Source organism: Salminus brasiliensis, chromosome 2 (genome assembly GCF_030463535.1).
Source record: "Salminus brasiliensis chromosome 2, fSalBra1.hap2, whole genome shotgun sequence".
NCBI lineage: Eukaryota > Metazoa > Chordata > Actinopteri > Characiformes > Bryconidae > Salminus > Salminus brasiliensis.
This window is the reverse complement of record NC_132879.1, coordinates 22164722-22181985: the sequence shown is the minus strand read 5'-3', so window position 1 is coordinate 22181985 and position 17264 is coordinate 22164722. Positions and strand designations below refer to the sequence as shown.

Sequence of the window (17264 nt, the reverse complement as noted above, 5' to 3'; positions counted from 1 at the left end):
AGAAAATAGTAAAAAATAATCTTAACTTTAAATGGAAGTCAATGTAAAAATTATTTATTCCAAGTAATTGTGGAGCATTTCTATTGGTCCATTTATGCAGAATTATTTACACAGTGTGCAGATCTGCGAAAGGTTCAAACCATGGAAAAAAATAAAAACAGACAAAAATGGAGATACATGTTTTTCATTGGACAGCAGCGATATACACAGGTACAATTGCCTCATTAAAACAGTTGGTGGGATATTCTGTTATGCTAAAAACACCAATAAAAATGCTCCAAGCAGAAGTACAGGCAGGATATTTGGATAATCTGAATCACTGTATCACTGAAAGTAAAGGTAAAGTCATTTGACATGATAAGAACTTGTTTGGTTTGTCTGTGTAATTTGATTCACCATGTAAACTTTTGGAGCACTCAAGTAAGTAATAACAGTAAGCTAGGAGTGTTTCATGCACCCGAGGCAAAAAAACAGAACTATCACGAAAAACACAAGAATACATTAAAACTGGGCACATCCTAAAGCCACACCATCCGGCACATTGTAAAGCCGCAAGTACACTATTTGTCACATCTTAATGCAGCCGGCACACCAACCGCCACAAAAAAAAAAAAACAGTACATCCTAAAGTACCTGGCACACCATCCGGCACATCCTAAAGCTGCCAGCACACAAACCCAGACATCCCACAGCTGCCAGAAATTAAAAAAAAAAAAAAAGCAGCCAGAACACAATTCGTCACATCCTAAGGTAGCCAGTACACTATTTGTCACATCAAAATGCAGCCGGCACACCAACCGCCACAAAACTCAGTACATTCTAAAGTACCTGGCACACCATCCGGCACATCTTTAAGCAGCTAGCATAACATCCGGCACATCCTAAAGTAGCCAGTACACTATTTGTCACATCTTAATGCAGCCGGCACACCAACCGGCACAAAAAAACAGTACATCCTAAAGTAGCTGGCACACCATCCGGCACATCCTAAAGCTTCCAGCACACAAACCCGGACATCCCACAGCTGCCAGAAATAAGTACATTCAGTACATTCTAAAGTACCTGGCACAGCATACGGCACATCTTTAAGCAGCCAGCATAACATCCGGCACATCCTAAGGTAGCCAGTACACTATTTGTCACATCTAAATGCAGCCGGCACACCAACCGGCACAAAACTCAGTACATTCTAAAGTACCTGGCACACCATCCGGCACATCTTTAAGCAGCCAGCATAACATCCGGCACATCCTAAGGTAGCCAGTACACTATTTGTCACATCTAAATGCAGCCGGCACACCAACCGGCACAAAACTCAGTACATTCTAAAGTACCTGGCACACCATCCGGCACATCTTTAAGCAGCCAGCATCACATCCGGCACATCCTAAAGTAGCCAGTACACTATTTGTCACATCTTAATGCAGCCGGCACACCAACCGCCCCAAAAAAACAGTATATTCTAAAGCACCTGGCACACCATCCGGCACATCTTTAAGCAGCCAGCATAACATCCGGCACATCCTAAAGTAACCAGTACACTATTTGTCACATCTTAATGCAGCCGGCACACCAACCGCCCCAAAAAAACAGTATATTCTAAAGCACCTGGCACACCATCCGGCACATCCTAAAGCTGCCAGCACACAAACCCGGACATCCCACAGCTGCCAGAAATAAGTACATTCAGTACATTCTAAAGCACCTGGCACATTATACGGCACATCCTTAACGGTTGGCACACCATCCAGGACATTCTAAAGCTGCCAGTACACTATTTGATATTTAACAGCAGCTGGCACACCAACCAGCACATCATCCAGCATATCCTGAAGTAGCCGGCACAGAAACCGCCCAAACTTTAAAGCTGCTGGCACACCATCCAGCATCCACTGGGGCAGCAGCAGCGTAGGAGTTTGTGTGATTCTTGTTTTGCAGCAGAAGGCGCTGGAACTGTCCAGGTTTGGAGTATTTCTGTTGATCCGTTCACTACAAAATTGTTGAAACTGAAACAATAAAAATGGAGCTACAACGTTTGGATATGAATAATGTTCGCAGTTTGAGTTGAACTCAAACCATATAAAACAAATCAATCAAACAGCTATGACAAAACTTCCTCTAAGAAGTCTTTACGTTACCGTCCCAAGGCTACGCTGATGACGCAGTGTGTGAGTAAAGTAGGGAATCTGTGTGATCTGCAGGATTGTTAGCCATTGAAGATCCATTTTAATATAAATCACATCAGTGTTAGTGGACTGTTCTCATGTGTGGGTCTAAATTCATTCATTAATTTTTGTCACGTGTTTGAGTTTCTCTACATCGGTTGTGATTTCAGTCTGAGTGTATTATGCACGACACGCGGTTTACAGGTGTTGTGCGTTTTGCGCGTCTGATGCGCTTTTACGCGTTTTGTGCGTTATTACGCACGATGTGCAGAACAAGGAAAAGGTACACTCAACCATAAATACTCCTTTTTGTGCTGCAACGTGTTGATAAACGTGTCGATACATGCTTCAACACCAACACACAGTGCGACTGAAGTTGAGAGTCCTATGTTAGCTCGCCTAAACGCATATATGCATCGGTTTAACGGTAGCGAATTCAACTGCTTCGATTTTGGGAACATTATAATCAATTATGTTAACACTTAATTAAAAGTTTCATTATTTTTTTCACAAAGTAACATTTTTGTCATTTAAGCCTAAAATGGTTTTTAATGTGGTAACAAGCAATGAACTGGGTTTATGCAACTCATATAAATACTTTCCATAAAATTATGGGTCATAAATAAGTATTTATTTGAGCAGAATAAACCCAGTTGAAATTGTTACCACGTGAAGTCTTCTTTATGCCAGCGGCTTTAGGATGTGTCAGATGGTGTGCCAACTGCTAAAGAATGTGACAAGTGGTGTGACGGCTGCTTAAGGATGTACTGGTTGGTGTGACGGCTGCTTAAGGATGTACTGGTTGGTGTGCCGGCTGCTTAAGAGTGTGCTGGTTGGTGTGCCGGCTGCTTAAGAGTGTGCTGGTTGGTGTGCCAGGATTCTTAATGGTGTACTGGCTGGTGTGCCGACTGCTTTAGGAGGTGCTGGTTGGTGTGCCAGCTGCTTTAGGAGGTGCTGGTTGGTGTGCCGGCTGCTTAAGAGTGTGCTGGTTGGTGTGCCGGGATTCTTAATGGTGTACTGGCTGGTGTGCCGGCTGCTTTAGGAGGTGCTGGTTGGTGTGCCGGCTGCTTTAGGAGGTGCTGGTTGGTGTGCCGGCTGCTTAAGAGTGTGCTGGTTGGTGTGCCGGGATTCTTAATGGTGTACTGGCTGGTGTGCCGGCTGCTTTAGAAGGTGCTGGTTGGTGTGCCGGCTGCTTTAGGAGGTGCTGGTTGGTGTGCCGGCTGCTTAAGGATGTACTGGTTGGTGTGCCGACTGCTAAAGGATGTGCAGTTTTGTTTTCTTCAGGTATGACGGATATTACGCATAAATTTAGTTACATGGGACCAATGTCCCATGTTCCTCTTACATCAAATACAAATGCAAAAAATCACAAGAACAACTGGTATAGGGGAAATTTATGTTAGACTGAGAAGAAGACGAGTGCAAAGTTCTCAAGCAGCTCAGATAGGATAGATTATGGAAATGTCAGGAAAGGTAAAGGGACACTAAATATTTTACTATCAATAAAAGAAACTTTTGCAACAATGTTTTTTTCAGGAAATGACATCATTGAGTAAGATTTTACATTAGCTTCTTTATCCTTGTTTTTTAACTATGCGATTTCACTTCATTTGGGTCTTTGTCGGAAGACCAAGCATGAAGATCCATAGTATTTCCCAAAACAACAGCTGTGGGGAATATGAAATTGTGCCTTATGCATTATCCCCTGCATGTAAATGCTATGACTAGATATATGTGTGTGTGAGCTCACTGCTGTGCAACAGCAGATTGCTTAGCATGAACAGTCTGAACCTCAGTCTTCCTTCCATTTATGGGTTTTTCATGTCCCCCAGGGTGCATCGCTTGTATGCTACTTGTTGCGCTGCATTGAAGGATTGTTACAGTGCAATGACAATTCTTCTGTTTTTGGACTTCACTACAAAATGTCAGAACCCCAAAGTAGTGCACTATACGGGCATTTTAGTGAAAAGTGTAAATGACCAAAGTGTAGACATAAACACATGTTAAATTAATAGAGGAAGATGTCATTTAAGATAATTAAATACTGTTTTGCAAGTTCTTTTTCAGTCATATCAAGTTTTTTCAGACAAGATCATAATGTTTATTTGATTTTTTACAAAGAGGCATGTCTGTGAGCTTAGTAAAAATACTGTCTTTGGATTTAAAAAAGAGAAAGAATCGCCCTACAGTCAAAAGCTTTTACCAAAATAATTTTGCATTATAAAAAGCATAAAAGGCAGTTAAGCATTTACTGTCATTGGCCCATAGAAAGTATAGAAAGCACTGTACCTAAATAAGATAATTCATACAATAATGATGCATATAATTGTGAGCCGTGTTAAAAAATACAAAATCTAACACAAACATTTCAAATAAGTCATAAGTGGTGAAGAAAACCAAGTAGAACATTTCTCTCCTTTAGGATTTCATTGAACTGGTAGGCATTGCAGCTTCTCACTAAAGTAGCAGTAAGGGAAGGAAGCCCCTAAAGGTTGAATGAGTGTATGCATCAGTGTGGATAGCACTCTCTCTATTGACACATTGTTTTTCAGTTCTTGAACATGTCACAGAGTAGCTTCTCCATGGGAGTGTTCCCGATGGTTCTGTGGAAAAAGAGCAGCTCAATCCTCTCTGAGCTCACAAAGTGGAGGGAGGGAAGAAGCAGCAGTAGTCTTCCAAACCTGAGAAACGTGGAAAATATGATCAGCTTTTCTGTTTGTGTGTGTGTGTGTGTAGGAAATTCTTATTACACAAACATAAGTATATACGTGTGTGCACTCGCCCATGCTCACCTTGCTGCCTGGTTTGCATAGAGTGTGTGGATATGCTGAGCAAGCATTACTTGAGACTGGTCCTGCAGATTCTCAACCTGTTCTGGGTCTTTGAGGCCACGTGTCTCTGAATTAAAGAGCGAGAGAAATTGATGATGATGATGATGATAATATTAACCACACATACACTGAAAATGTGTCACTTTATTCCTTCTCGTGTCACAGGAATGAGAACTGACCTGGCTTGAAAAGAACAATGGCTTTCAAGCAGGCAAACTCAGTTGGGTCCACCTGCAGGGCTTTGAAGCGGCTGAAGACCTCCTGCAGGAGACGCAGATCAGAGGCTGATGGGCTGCTCTTGCCCTGAGAGGGTGGAGACAGTTCCGGCAGGGAGAGCAGGGGGCAGCTGTCCAGAGGCAGGGACCACTGGATGGCACAAAGGAGGAATAGTTCACTCCAAGCCTCTTCTAGTAGAATCACCTAGACAGAATAGGATGAGAGAATAGTGATGTAGTAAATGTCCACTACACATTTGTATTTCACTGTGTGTGGAATGAATGATTGCATCAATCAGGGAATGCTTAATTAATACAGACACCCTAATTATTTTGTGCTGTCATAAGAAAACACTGGTAGTAAAAAAAAAAAGATCTTTCTTATAATGTAATAACCAATTGTGGGCCATTTCTATTGATCCATTGTATGATGTGATCAGACCATGTAAAAGACAGCTGTCAAAATGAAGTGACAGCGTTTTCTTATGACAACGATAATGTGCACCCCTACAGCTCTTTGAGAACAGATGATGAACAGCTTGTACCTGGTCCCTGAAGGGCAGGTGGGAGAAGACTGGCAGGTTCTTTGCCCATTTGACAGACATGAAGAGCAGACGAGCTGAAGTCTCATATACACTCTCAGGGCCAGAATAAGAGTAGAGTGATGTGTTGCACTCTGGAGAGCTCCCCTCAGGATCATTGCTGGTTACGTCGATATTCTCATCCACTGCAAAGTGAGAGAAAAAGAGAATGGGAATTATAAAGGAGATGTTGTTATTTGTAATCAGGACAAACTCTACACCTAATGTCAGAAATAAGAGCTCCACAAAATATTCCCATAGAAACACTTCTAGAGTTTTTATCATTGGCTTGGTTACATTGGTCTACAAATGGTTCTTTGAGTAATGCCATTGAAGAACCATTTGGATTCCATGAAGAACTCTAGAAGTAGAGTAAAAAACCTTTAAATTGGTCAAGAACTAAAGGCTCTTCATACATACAACATTATTTCTGAAACCAAAAATGGTTCTTCTATGGCATCGCTCAAAGAACCCTTTGTAGCAGTCCCTCTCTCTTTCAGCCTATCTTCTTACCATCCTCAGGTTCCAGCTTGGCGCAGGTCTCTGCAGTCATCAAACTGGCCATGAAGCGGTGGCTGTTCTTGGGGCTGCTGCTGCGCTGGCTGGGGCCAGTGGAGCTAATGCTGGAGCTGATGGAGGAGGCCAACAGGGGCCTGCTGATTACAGAGCATGCTGATGAGGAAGACGTGGGCTCCCGAGTGGTGGCCAGGTGCTCCTTCTCTGTGTCCACATCCAGGGAATCCAGCCTGACCTGAGCTGTGCTTCGGGGTTGACGCTCGTTCTGAACGGCTGTTGAGAGAAGGATGTGGCCTGTTAGAGAGGGATCGGCTGAGAGGGAGTGAGAAACATAAAGAGCTGAACAGAGGGAGAGGACGGAACATTCAGCCTCACCATCTTTGTTCATGCCAGCTTGAAGGCATTTCTTTAGGCGGCAAGCCTGGCACTGGTTACGGTGGGCTTTGTCTACTGGGCACATGCCTGTTCCAGCTTGACACCTGTGAGAGATTGTGCTCGTTGTTAAGACATACTGTACAACAGTGTTTAAACAAGGCACTCAAATTATGTTTATCAAAGGTCTGTCTCACCTGTAGATTAGTCTGCGTCTCACACTGCGCTTGAAGAAACCACTGCAGCCGTTGCAGGCATAGATACCATAGTGTTTCCCACTGCTTGTGTCTGCACACACCTTACACAGCATGCCTGTGCTCAGGGTCTTCCCAGGAGCTGGACTTTTACCTGGACATAGGAAAACACTCTTTAACTTTGAGTCGAATGCAAGAAATTGTTTGCAATGTTTATGATTTTATGATCCTGCTTTAATTTCTGCAAAATAATTTTTAGTATCTCATTTAAAGAAATGAAAAAACAAAAAATCAGAGATGGATAATGTTACAATGTTAAATCTTTTGCTTACACATGGTAAAAAAGCAAAGCTGGGAGAGAACCTATTGCTGATCCAGTGCTGCTGAAGATGCAGTAGGTAGCTTTAGAACTTACCTTCTTGGCTCTCCTCTGTGGAGTTGCTCCTTGGGGAGTCTGTGGGTGATGTGGATGGCACCATGGAAATGTTTAGAATGGTATCCTCCATGAAGTTTAGACTGCGATAGAAGTGAACCTCCGTATCACGCCTTAACCAAAAAAAATTGGAATTGACTGAAGTGGAGTCCTGGAGGTCTGCTACTCAATATTTCCCCCACAAAAAAATGTTCCTTTCAGTTGAGTTTAAATGATTTTCAGATGTTTGGTCTTCTCTTCCAGATACTCCTGTGACTTTAGTCCTGATGGATGTCTACTTTCTTGCACTGTGGTTTGTTGTTCAGAACCTGTTGCTGAAGTAAAGTCCAGTGAAGCCTGTCACCTCCTCATCTTGCGTCTGGTGATGCTGGAGTGTGTGTGAGTCCCTGTCCAGTCTGGGCTCCCTAAAGGAAGACAAGGGGATTAGCAGCAAGCGCTGTGTAAGCAAATGCCTATTTGTCATCCTCTTAATCTTTACTGTCCATCTAGGGGTGGATCAATCAGTCACACTGTTCGGCATTAGCCCCATCCACAAGTGGAGAATAAAAGAATAAAGAAGGGGCTTTAGCTTTAGTTTGGACACACTGTCTCAGTTTTTCTACCCCGCTGTCTTTTGTTCACGAGTGGTGAGCATCCAAAAGTGAGCTTCCAGAGGCACACTTCAGAAATGTGTCTAGCAGGCAGGAGAACGGGACGCATTTCTGGTTAATTTTTCAGTCATCAATATCGACAACATGGGTCAACACCTGCTTTTGTTTGCATTGAACAAAAACAAAAGCTGTTCTTGCTGATAGTGGAGGAACAAAACGGAAAATTGTTGGTCAGAATGCACCTGCCAATGGGAAATGAGGGATTATTGTGGTATTGGTCATGTGTTCTGCTGTCCGTTATTACTGTTATTCGCTCCTCTTTCATAGAGTTTCAAAGTATTTCATCATTTTAATCCTCAATATTGTCCTTCCCTGATAATGAGTCATGTTAACTGGATCCATTCCAAAAACTGCATAATAAGAACGCCTGGCCCAGCTTCCTCTGCCAGAAGTGACCCTAAATGTGGCCTATTGGGGTTTGCTTTTGGATGTGTTGGTCTGCTTGGCATGTTAACCAATTCGGATTTGTCTTTTAGTACTGATTTTTCAACTATTCAACTTTTAAAGGTATTACCTAGCGAGGGGACCCGGGGGGGGGGGGGGGGGGGGCACCCATCTCAAGTCAGCTAAGCAGCTTAGCTTACCACAAAACGTGTTCTCCCAAGTTAACAAAGACCCCAGAAGGAGGGGAGGTGAGGGGGAGTGAGGCAATTAGCTGCCTGTAAGGCTGAAAGAGCAGTGAGGGCCCCAACCACAAGTCCACCCCAGCGCCATATGGTGACTGCTCTCTGGATCCTGGTCTGCCTAATTAGTGACCCCTGCATGATTTACTGGTAATTAGAGGGCTGAAGTCAGCGATTTGCTTTTTTTCTTTGATTTGCCTTGTTAAAGACTTAGACTGTGCCAGGTCACATACAAAAGCCAGACAGACACACATGCCATCTCTGGCCTTCACAGCATCTTCTCGTGTGGGTCTTGAGCTGGTACCATGAGCACAACAAGTGGAAATTGTTGTATGGGGGAAACTGCAGATAAATAGCATAACAGTATAAGAAGTTTGCAAGCAGTGGAGTAAATGAGATCCTTCCTGAATATGTCTAGTACCAATAAGTAAAGCCATGAATCTTTTCGATATTTGCTACAAGCAAAGCTCTTCCCTTTTCCAGTTCAAAAGACAAATAGCTTAAAGGCAGAACATAGTGAGGACAGGAGATGATCTCTGTAAGCAAAAATCCCACTTAATGCTCAATGCATCGAAGGCTGGTGTCTTTGTTTCTGTGACAGACCCCTCTCTGTTGGCCTAAACTGGTGTGTAAAAAGATTAGAGATCCTGATTAAGACAAGGGGCTTGTCTAGCAGAGCAGACGGAGCTACCTGAACTCTGAACTGAACGTTATTGTGTGAGATCCTCCCAATATTCGCCTTTAAAGTAGTCACTTACAGACTGCGGTACTGTAATACTGCCAGACTGTGTATGAGTCTGACTTGAGTAGTGGAGAAACTACAAGAAGTTAATTTGCTAGTAATCGTTCCTTAATCATGGTGTATAACAGCGGATATGCTTGTATGGTCCGTGCCATAGAAGAACCACTTTTGGTTCCAAGAAGAACCATTTTTGTAATAGAGATGTTAGTGTTAGTGGGAAGAACCTTTAAAATTGTTGAAGAACCTTTACTTCATATAAAAACCTTGAAAAGGTCCAAAAAGGTTCTTAATGGAATCAAAAGTGGTTCTTTTATGCCATCACTTAAAGCTTTGAAGAAGTTTTTAAGTTTATTTGCATATACTGTAAAAAAAAAATAAATAAAAAAATAAAAAAATAAATATATATATATATATATATATATATATACACAGATATATATATATATATATATATATATATATATATATATATATATATATATATATATATATATATATATAAATGATATAATGTCAGAAGAGGGAAAATGTAGCATAAGAGTTTTTCAAAAGTTCCTTTGGTCCATTCATCTTGCAATGTTCATATTGCTGCTATTCAATGATAAACATGTATCTCCATTTTTGTCCATTTTTCGCATCCTGTATGGTTTATACCCTGTACACTATGTAAATAATTATGGATAAATTGACCAATAGAAATGCTCTAAACTACCTGGAATACACTCTTATTTTACATTGACTTCCATTCAAAGTTTAATTTTTTTTTTGTCTTCTCCTGTGAAGTTACCAGTTTGGAGATTTGGATTGTTTGGATGTTTGTCATTGGACAGCGACGATTTAATCTGAAGGGCCACCAATGTTAACAATGCACAAGGTATTTTTGTGACAGCAACAATATGCAGTAATGATATTTCCTTAGATATGGAACATTTAATTATCTCAATAATCTTAGAAAGTATCATAAAAAGTATCATCACATTGACATAGTTGCCAGTACTCAAAAGGTGTTTACTTTGGCTTGTGCTTTTTCTGGCAAGGGGGCCAACGTGAAAGGATGGAAGCTGAAAACACAAGCATGGAAACATGTGAGCAGCCCATAACAAAGACCGGCTGCAACTCCTGTTGTCATGTGAGGATGACACACCTGGGTGCGCTGCTCATTCCACTGCATGTGCAGGTGGGGGCCAGTGGCAGTCACAGCAGTCTGGTATTAGATGAGTTTATGTAACAGGCAGGTGGCTGTCATCATGCATAATGTTCTCCAGTACCTTTTCAGGACAAGACTTGCTTAGATGGGCAGAGCAGAGATTATGAGAAAAGGAAGAGATTAGAAACTGCATGTCTCAAAATAGCCCAACTATAAAGTATGATGATTGGTAGGCATGAGGTGTCCTTTGTTTGTTTAGGCATGTCTTTCAGCTGAGGGCTAGATATTATTTTACAGTATTTTATAGATTACACATTTTTTAATGCACAATACTACTATGAAGTGATATTAGTCATATTTAGCATATATTGTTTTAGTACTACAGTACATGTGTATTTTATAAATTATTATAAATTATTTAACTGCAGCACTAGTGGTTAGTATATGTCTAGTTTGGACCAAAGTACATTTTTATACCTGGTTTGTTAAGTGTAATACTGAGAGAATCTTGAAGAAGCACACCTTCACCTGAAATCCCCTCAACCAATAGCCAAAACCAACAGATATATTCATGGAATGTTATTTAGCGGCATGTTTACTGTGAACGGATGCCCAAATTCCAGTTCATTTTCACCGATGAACTCTTTTCAAGCATACTTGGGTCAGGTAAGGTGTTTAGGATCTGATCTGTGCAGTGCTGACAGTGTAACTCTGTACCCTGTGTTACATAACCATGTGTTAAAGCCTGTACCTCAGTCTGCCTGCGCCAGGGCCATGAGCTCTGGAGATTAGCCTCTTACACTCCCAACACGTCAGGAGAAAGCTGTTGATGTCAGTCACTTTGAAAGAAGAGATAAAAGATCTTAAGCATGATTAAAATGCTTTTACATAAAATGTAACTGGGCCTTTTTTTAACATTACATTGGATTCAATGAGGAGAATCGGGGTCTATGTATGGGTTTACAGTGTGCAGTGAGCCAGCGCTGTACTGTAGCCATATCATGTAATCATGTACCGAGGGATCAGGGTGCTGAAAATGGATGGGGGTTTGAGAGACGTCCCTCCTTACATTCCATATACAAGTCTACTCTTTAAGTTCTGGCTTTTCTTAAAACTGCATAACATTTATATACTTACATATATTTAATAGCTGCTGCCAGTTCATGTATCATATTGCATATTGAGTAAACCTGCAGTTTAAGGGGTTAAGAATTAAAAATGCACAAAAGTGCTTTTGTCAGGTAATTTCAATAAAAACACAGTTTGCAGAATATTCTAGAGAAGCCTGGCTCCCAAACAAGAGAGGCCCAGCTCCGTCCATAGTGTTTGCGCAGCCGTAACCCTTCCCCAAGCATGGCCTGACCTAGATCTCTGACAGTAAACAGCTGCTGCACGGCCCGAGGTGCTGCTGCCATCAGCAGAATGGTGCGCAGGGGCCCGGCCTGAGAGCGGATCAGTGTCAGATTGCTCCTCTCCTGAGCCTCCTGATGGGGCTCAGTGGCCCTCAGACTGTTTAGGAGATCCAGAGGCACTTAAACAGAGCAGCCGGCCCAAGCCGCCAGCCTGTGTGATTAGCACTAACAGTGCTGCACACTGGACAAATATTTTCCGTGGCAGCTGACTTGCCGCACACCAGCCACGTGCTGCCTGGGGGTCACAGAATGTGTGATTATCTGTCAATGAGCCACAGTCTCTCACAGCTCCCCATTTTTAGCAAGAATTCTTTTGTAGAACATCTAAAATGCTAAATACACTAACTCACTAACACCACAGGAATGCCGTTTTTAGGAATGAGTGAAGAAAAGTCTTTACCACAGCAACTGACAGTTTATTGTGACAGCCGTGCCAGGTGAATAAGATGTCCTTGAAAGCACATTGCCATAAGTTCACATCTCCGTGCATCACTCTAAGCAGCTTTGTGTATAAGCTGTTTGAATGTCAGTTGTTGTCAAAGAGTGAGATTAACTTTTTAGTGTGCATGAATCTTTGCTTGTGTAAACAAATAAACAGGTAACTTTAGGAAACAACAGCTTCATCTAAAAATACACCCTTAAGCTTTAACGTGCATTAACTTTCTGTATTAGGTCCAGCCTTTAAAGAATCGAACAATTATTGTCCACTGTTTTCTTCCTGTATGTTGATGTAATCACTGTACATTGCTGTTTTACTGATGGTCTATTAAGGAGCACGGTACATGTGTGGTAAATGGTACATATGTGTTAACTGTCAAACCTTTTGTTGTGATTGACTAGTATTAATTAGAAATAGCACATTGGTATTGATGGGTATCGGTATTGCCACAAAAAAAGAGGATCATACAGCCTCTTTTTCTGGATATGTCCTCTTTTTGGGACCAGAAATGCATCCAGCCAGGATTTCTAAATTGCATTACATGCATAAAATCCAGGATTTCACGCTGATTTCATGTTAGCTTTTGCTTCTACAGTCTCCAGACATTTTGTTTTAAGTAGGTTCAGCCTCCCCACCTGAAGGAGAAGAGTAAATAAATTCTGTGGTTTTGTCTGAATGCTTATACACACTGATCAGCCATTACATTATTACCACCAACAGGTGAAGTGAAATGCATTGATTATTTTCATCTACAGTGGCATCTGTCAAGGGGTGGATATATTAAACAGAAAGTCAGTTCTTGAAGATTATGTGTTAAAAGTAAAAGTGTCAAGAGTATTCACATTCATTACTCAGGTAGAAGTGAAGATACTAGGGTTTAAAAAGATTTCTATAGAATTTGAAGTACCAACTTAAGCTTTTTACTCAAGTAAAAGTGTAAAAGTACTGGTTTCAAAGTATAAAACTAAAAGTAATGTAAGGAAAACAAAAGGCCAAAAGCTATGGTGCACTACCCCACCTCCCCCAAAAAAAACATTTTTTCTAAAAGCCATAATGACTATAATGTTAATAACTATGTGGTTAAAATGTTAATGTTATATAATTTTTGGGATGCACTAGGCAACACTACCTGTTTCAGCTGCATATACAGCCTTTAATAATGCATGCATTTTAGTTATATCAGATATATTAACGAACCATTATGAACCACTAAGCATTAACATGCGTTTTATGGAGTGGAAAATATGATGAGTAGTTGTCTATAAGTATTGTAATGGTGCAAAAAGTCAAACTTCAGAGAAATGTTATCAAAAACCTTTATTGGAATGTAAATGTGGGGCTTAGTTGGGATATTTCACTCAAGTTCTCTTGAGTCATCTTTACAGTGTGTGCAGAATTATTAGGCAAGTTGTATTTGAGAGGATTCTTTTTATTATTGAACAATGTTCTCAATCAACCCAAAAGACTTATAAATATCAAAGCTTAATATTTTTGGAAGTTGAGTGGGTTTTTTTTTTTTTAGATTTGGCTATCTTAGGAGGATATCTGTTTGTGCAGGTAACTATTACTGTGCAGAATTATTAGGCAACTTAATAAAAAACAAATATATACCCATCTCACTTAATTATTTTCACCAGGTAAACCAGAACAGTATACAGTTTAGAAATAAACATTTCTGACATTCAAAAACAAAACCACAAACAAATCAGTGACCAATATAGCCACCTTTCTTTACAATGACACTCAAAAGCCTTCCATCCATAGATTCTGTCAGTTGCTTGATCTGTTTACGATCAACATTGCATGCAGCAGACACCACAGCCTCCCAGACACTGTTCAGAGAGGTGTACTGTTCCTCCCTGTAGATCTCACATTTCAAGAGTGACCACAGGTTTCCTATGGGGTTCAGATCAGGTGAACAAGGGGGCCATGTCATCATTTTTTCTTCTTTTAGACCCTTACTGGCCAGCTACGCTGTGGAGTATTTGGATGCATGTGATGGAGCATTGTCCTGCATGAAAATCATGTTTTTCTTGAACGACTTCTTTCTGTACCACTGCTTGAAGAAGGTGTCTTCCAGAAACTGGCAGTAGGTCTGGGAGTGGAGCTTCACTCCATCCTCAACCCGAAAGGTCCCACAATTTCATTTTTGATGATGCCAGCCCATACCAGTACCCCACCTCCACCTTGTTGGCGTCTGAGTCAGAGTGGAGCTCTCAGCCCTTTACTGATCCAGCCTCGGGCCCATCCATCTGGCCCATCAAGAGTCACTCGCATTTCATCAGTCCATAAAACCTTAGAAAAATCAGTCTTAAGATATTTCTTGGCCCAGTCTTGATGTTTTATCTTATGTTTCTTGTTCAAAGGTGGTCGTTTTTCAGCCTTCCTTACCTTGGCCATGTCCCTGAGTAACCTTGTGCTTTTTGATACTCCAGTAACGTTGCAGCTCTGAAATATGGCAAAACTGGTGGCAAATGGCATCTTGGCAGCTTCACGCTTGATTTTCCTCAATTCATGGGCAGTTATTTTGCACCTTTTTTTTCCAACACGTTTCTTGCGACCCTGTTGGCTATTTGCCATGAAACGCTTGATTGTTTGTGATCACGCTTCAAAAGTTTGGCAATTTCAAGACTGCTGCATCCCTCTGCAAGACATCTCACAGTTTGTGACTTTTCAGAGTCCGTCAAATCTCTCTTCTGACCCATTTTGCCAAAGGAAAGGAAGTTGCCTAATAATTAATCACACCTTATATAGGGTGTTGATGTCATTACACCACACTACATTCATACTCATTACAGAGATGCACAAGCCTATAGAGCTTGGAGTAGGACAACATGTATAAAAAGGATGATGTGATCAAAATACTCATTTGCCTAATAATTCTGCACACAGTGTATACTAGGCTACCTATGTCTGCTATGTCCTTGCTGGAGTGTGACATGACGTGCAGATGCGATAGATCGTTTACAAACCAATAGGGTGTCAGAATGGTATATCTAATGGTATCTGGATAGTTTTTTTTTTTTTTTTTTTTGACAAGCCAGAATAAAAACAAACCAAAGTGAACAAAGCTATTTTTAAAATGTAAGAAGTAGAAAGTACAGATAATTGCATGAAAATGTTAGGAGTGGAAGTAAAAAGTTGGCTGAAAAATAATTGCTACTTAGGTAAGATAACAAAGTATTTGTTCTCTGTTACTTAACGCCTCTGGTTAAAAGCAGGAAAAATTAACTGATCTAGGCCACTAAGGCCAAATTGTGAGGTCTAGGCGACTGGGTCAGAGCATCTCTAAAACATCAGACAGGTCTTCTGGGGGTTTCTGCTATGTAGTGGTCTGTACCTACCAAAAGTGGTTCAAGAAAGGACAACCGGTGAACCGGCGACAGGGTCATGAACATCTCATGCTCACTGATGCGATACATGGAGCCCCACCTCACAACTCACAGGACTTAAAGGATCTGCTGCTAACGCCTTGGTGTCAGATACATTGAGTCCATGGTTAGATTTGTTTTGGTACAAGGAGGACCTACTTAATATCAGACAGGTGGTGTTAATGTTATTAACAGAATGCAACATAGTTTTAAGTCATAAAACTGATTAAAATCAGCAAATTGTGGCTGTCCATTCTGCTCATGTGTTCCTTCCTTAAACAGTTTCATTTCATCTTGTTAAGTCTTGGATAGAGAGCCAGATGAAAGTAACGGTTTGTCTTTGTCCTTGCAAAACAAGTGTTATGCACGTCTAAGTGGTATTCTTTGTGGATTTCATCATGACGTTAAGCTCTAGCATCTAATTAAGCCCATTCATGATATTCAACAGAAAAAATTAGGGAACCTAAAGGTTTATAGTTCAGTATGACTCATTGTGATTCATATATCAGTTTAGGATTAAACACATTAAAGCACTCAAGCTGCCATATGTTGGCTTACTTTATCCTCAGCTTGCATGAATGGGGATACTGAAAAAAATCTACTTGGCAAAAACAACACTCCAGGCTTAGGCACTAATTAGATCATTCAATAGATTGCACCTTTCAAGTTGATCAACAGCGAAATTTGGTTGGGGATATGTGATTATTGTGAAATTGATGACTCAGAGCATTTTCAGATTTAGGATTAGTGAACAGGAACAAGAAAGGGTAGTATTGCTAATGTGGTTATGTGTTAAACAATATGAGGAAAAACAGTGAACCACCTGCTGCATGTAGGTCAGCATTAGGGGAAAATATTTTAGATAGAAAATGTATGTGCAAACATAGAGACACCCTTGGACACATTATATATTTTGGTGATTATCTAGTACATGTGTGAAGTGAAAATAAGTACATGTTCTCCCCTTATTTCCTGTGTAATTTGTCCCAACCTTAAGCCCCCCCCAAAAAAACACATACATAGAAACATAAACAGGACACAGTTCACGTAGAGGTCATGTCCCTGCAATGGTCCATGCTGACTGCTTGGTAGAACTGGATGTAGCTCTGGTGTATGGTGCCCCTCGAGTGGAAGTTGAAAGGAGGTATTGGGGGTTGGGGGCTGACAGTGGTCCAGGGAGCGTTAGGCCTTACACCACAGCCTTGCAGGATTAGCCAGTCCCTGCCATCTGCTGTCAGCAGCATAATCCAAGCAATGAGAAAATCAATCGTCTAAGTAAATATCAAAGACATGTAAGCTCATTTGGCAAGTAAATTAAACATTAGGGGGACTTACATTAAAAGACCACGTTACTGCTGAACAAGGGATAGGGGGGCTTATTATGCATAACCCCACTTGTTGCTGAATTGTCACAAAAAGGATGAGGCCACAGCTTACAGCATATATGTACAAAGCTGTTTCCTCAGAATGCAGTTTGGGAAACAACAGTAAATAGTCTAGACAGATCTTCTCACAACTTGCTTACGTCCTACTTGGGCATAAACTTCATAAGACATGTACAGCTAGTGAGATG

At 41.1% G+C, this 17264-nt stretch overlaps 1 protein-coding gene across 1 annotated transcript; it reads right to left on the bottom strand.

The window, feature by feature from the left end:
• Nucleotides 1-4713: 4713 nt before the first annotated feature.
• Nucleotides 4714-7380, bottom strand: nr2e3 (nuclear receptor subfamily 2, group E, member 3). Its single transcript, XM_072673675.1, has 8 exons — nt 7290-7380; nt 6878-7028; nt 6684-6787; nt 6306-6581; nt 5757-5938; nt 5176-5416; nt 4958-5063; nt 4714-4846 (listed from the first exon to the last, which is right to left on the bottom strand). The coding sequence occupies exons 1-8, from the start codon at nt 7378-7380 to the stop codon at nt 4714-4716; spliced, it is 1284 nt and encodes a 427-aa protein (XP_072529776.1).
• Nucleotides 7381-17264: the final 9884 nt, after the last annotated feature.